The sequence below is a fragment of the Cebus imitator genome, unplaced genomic scaffold, assembly GCF_001604975.1.
Source record: "Cebus imitator isolate Cc_AM_T3 unplaced genomic scaffold, Cebus_imitator-1.0 Scaffold54, whole genome shotgun sequence".
In the NCBI taxonomy this organism is placed as follows: Eukaryota; Metazoa; Chordata; class Mammalia; order Primates; family Cebidae; genus Cebus; species Cebus imitator.
In genome coordinates this window covers 5,181,632-5,183,576 of record NW_016107369.1, presented here as the reverse complement: position 1 = coordinate 5,183,576, position 1,945 = coordinate 5,181,632, and the positions used below count along the sequence as shown (strand labels likewise).

The window sequence follows — 1,945 nt, the reverse complement described above, 5'->3', positions numbered from 1 at the left end:
AAGCTAGTGTCATCCTTGCATGACCATACCAATTTTCTAGCCTTCTTCCACCCAGCCCTCAAGAGCCTGGGAAATATAATTAATGTTATCCAGGAGATAAGCTGAGGAGAGAAAGCTGATCTCACATATGACCTCAATCTCATTAGTGAATAACATGAAATATTTAACAGCAGTGCTGTGGTCAAATGATCAAGGCATGGAGAATCTAAACATCAAATCATAAGAAACTCACCTGCTTAGGTTGATCCACAAAAGCGGAAAGTCCTGGCTTCACAGAATCAAAAACTTCCCCTTCTAGAATTGGAAGCTGTCCTATTTTGTCCATGGAACAAAACAGAGAGAGAGCTGGTTACCAAAAGTTAGGCAGCTTCAGATGCTGGGCTCTGTAAGCTTTCCTATGACTTCCCCGCAGTTATCCCAAATGATCCCACTTGTGAGGAATGTCTTGCAGGAGAACTGGAAAGCGGGACTAGAGCAATTTCTGAGGGTCCCGCTACCATTTCTCTGGTGGACATCTAGCTCCTACTCCTTTCCCCAGGCTCCATAAGTAACCTGAGGAAAAAACACTAACAATTCAGAGAAAGTTAATCTTCAGAGTCCCCTAGCCTTTTGTCTAAGGAGGCAGTGAAACTCTCATGTGATCCTTCTCCCAAAACCACTCCCCATATTCTGAATATTATGGATCCCTGGAGTATCCCATGTTTAGAGAGGAGGAAGAACAAATTACAGCTATTTTTTTGAATACATAGGTTTCAGATTACAGGCAGCCCAGATCTCTAATTTCACATTGAATTAAACCATGTGTTCTGGCCAAGCATGCTGTCTCATTCCTATAATCTCAGCACTTTGGGAGGCCAAGGTGGGAGGATCACTTGAGCCCAAGAGTTTGAGACAAGCCTGGGCAGGGCTCTACAAAAAATTTAAAAATTAGCTGGACATGGTGGCACAAGCCTGTAGTCCCACTCGGAGGACTGAGGTGGAAGGGTTGCTTGAGCCCAGGAGATTGAGGTTACAGTGATCTGTCATCATACCACTATATTCCAGACCGGGCAATAAAGCAAGACCTTGACTCAAAAAAATTAAAAAATAAAAATGAAAAAAACAAAACAAAACAAATAAACCATGTGTTCAATTATACTCCAAAGTTCTCTGAAAAAAGACATGCACTATGTATGCAATTCTGTAATTCACAGAAAAAAACCTCTCAGCATATTTGTTTCTGGGAACAGATGCTGAAGTGTGGATTTACAGACTCTGGTAAGGGTCCCAGTTGCACTCACCTGGCATTTTCTGCACAAAGGTATAAACATGAATTCGAGTTCCAGTGCTCCCTGCATCAAACATAATTCCATACAAGGTGCTGGCACTCACATTGATGGGGCACATGGAAGACAGGAAGATACCCTCAAACCAAGTCTGCTGGTCCCTGTGGGAGACAGCGCTGCAAACACAGGATACCACCAGCATAAATAAGACTGTGCCCCAAGAAGTGGCCATTCTCTTCCCAAGATGTGGCTGGGTGGAAGCTTTTGTTGCAGAAGCAATCCTGCTCACACACCTGCAGAGGCTTATAGGACAAAGATACTCAAGTTAGACCAACCAGCTTTTTTAGTTACACCTGTGAGAGAAGAAACATTCCCATGCCCAATTCTTCTCTACTCTAATAACCTGTACAACAAGCTAAACCAGGGTAACGTGGGCTCTTAGCACCTCTCCCAAAGGGTATCTGGTTACAAAAGGAAGTTGGAATTAAAGATAGATTTTCCCATACTTTCCTTTCTAAAAATTAATACAAAATAATTGTACATATTTATGAAATATGGCTGCGCGCAGTGGCTCATGCCTGTAATCCCAGCACTTTGGGAGGCCGAGGTAGATGGATCACTTGAGGCCAGGAGTTCAAGACTACCCTGGCCAACAAGGTGAAACCCTGTCTCTTTAAAAT

General features: G+C 43.1%; 1 protein-coding gene across 1 annotated transcript in view; it reads right to left on the bottom strand.

Annotated features, from left to right (window-relative positions):
• Positions 1-1,945, bottom strand: part of ENTPD5 (ectonucleoside triphosphate diphosphohydrolase 5 (inactive)) — a 54,650-nt gene that overhangs the window by 20,714 nt on the left and 31,991 nt on the right. The window contains 2 exon segments of the mRNA XM_037738555.1: positions 233-312; positions 1,281-1,558. Of these exon segments, the coding sequence (XP_037594483.1) occupies positions 233-312; positions 1,281-1,558 (358 nt within the window).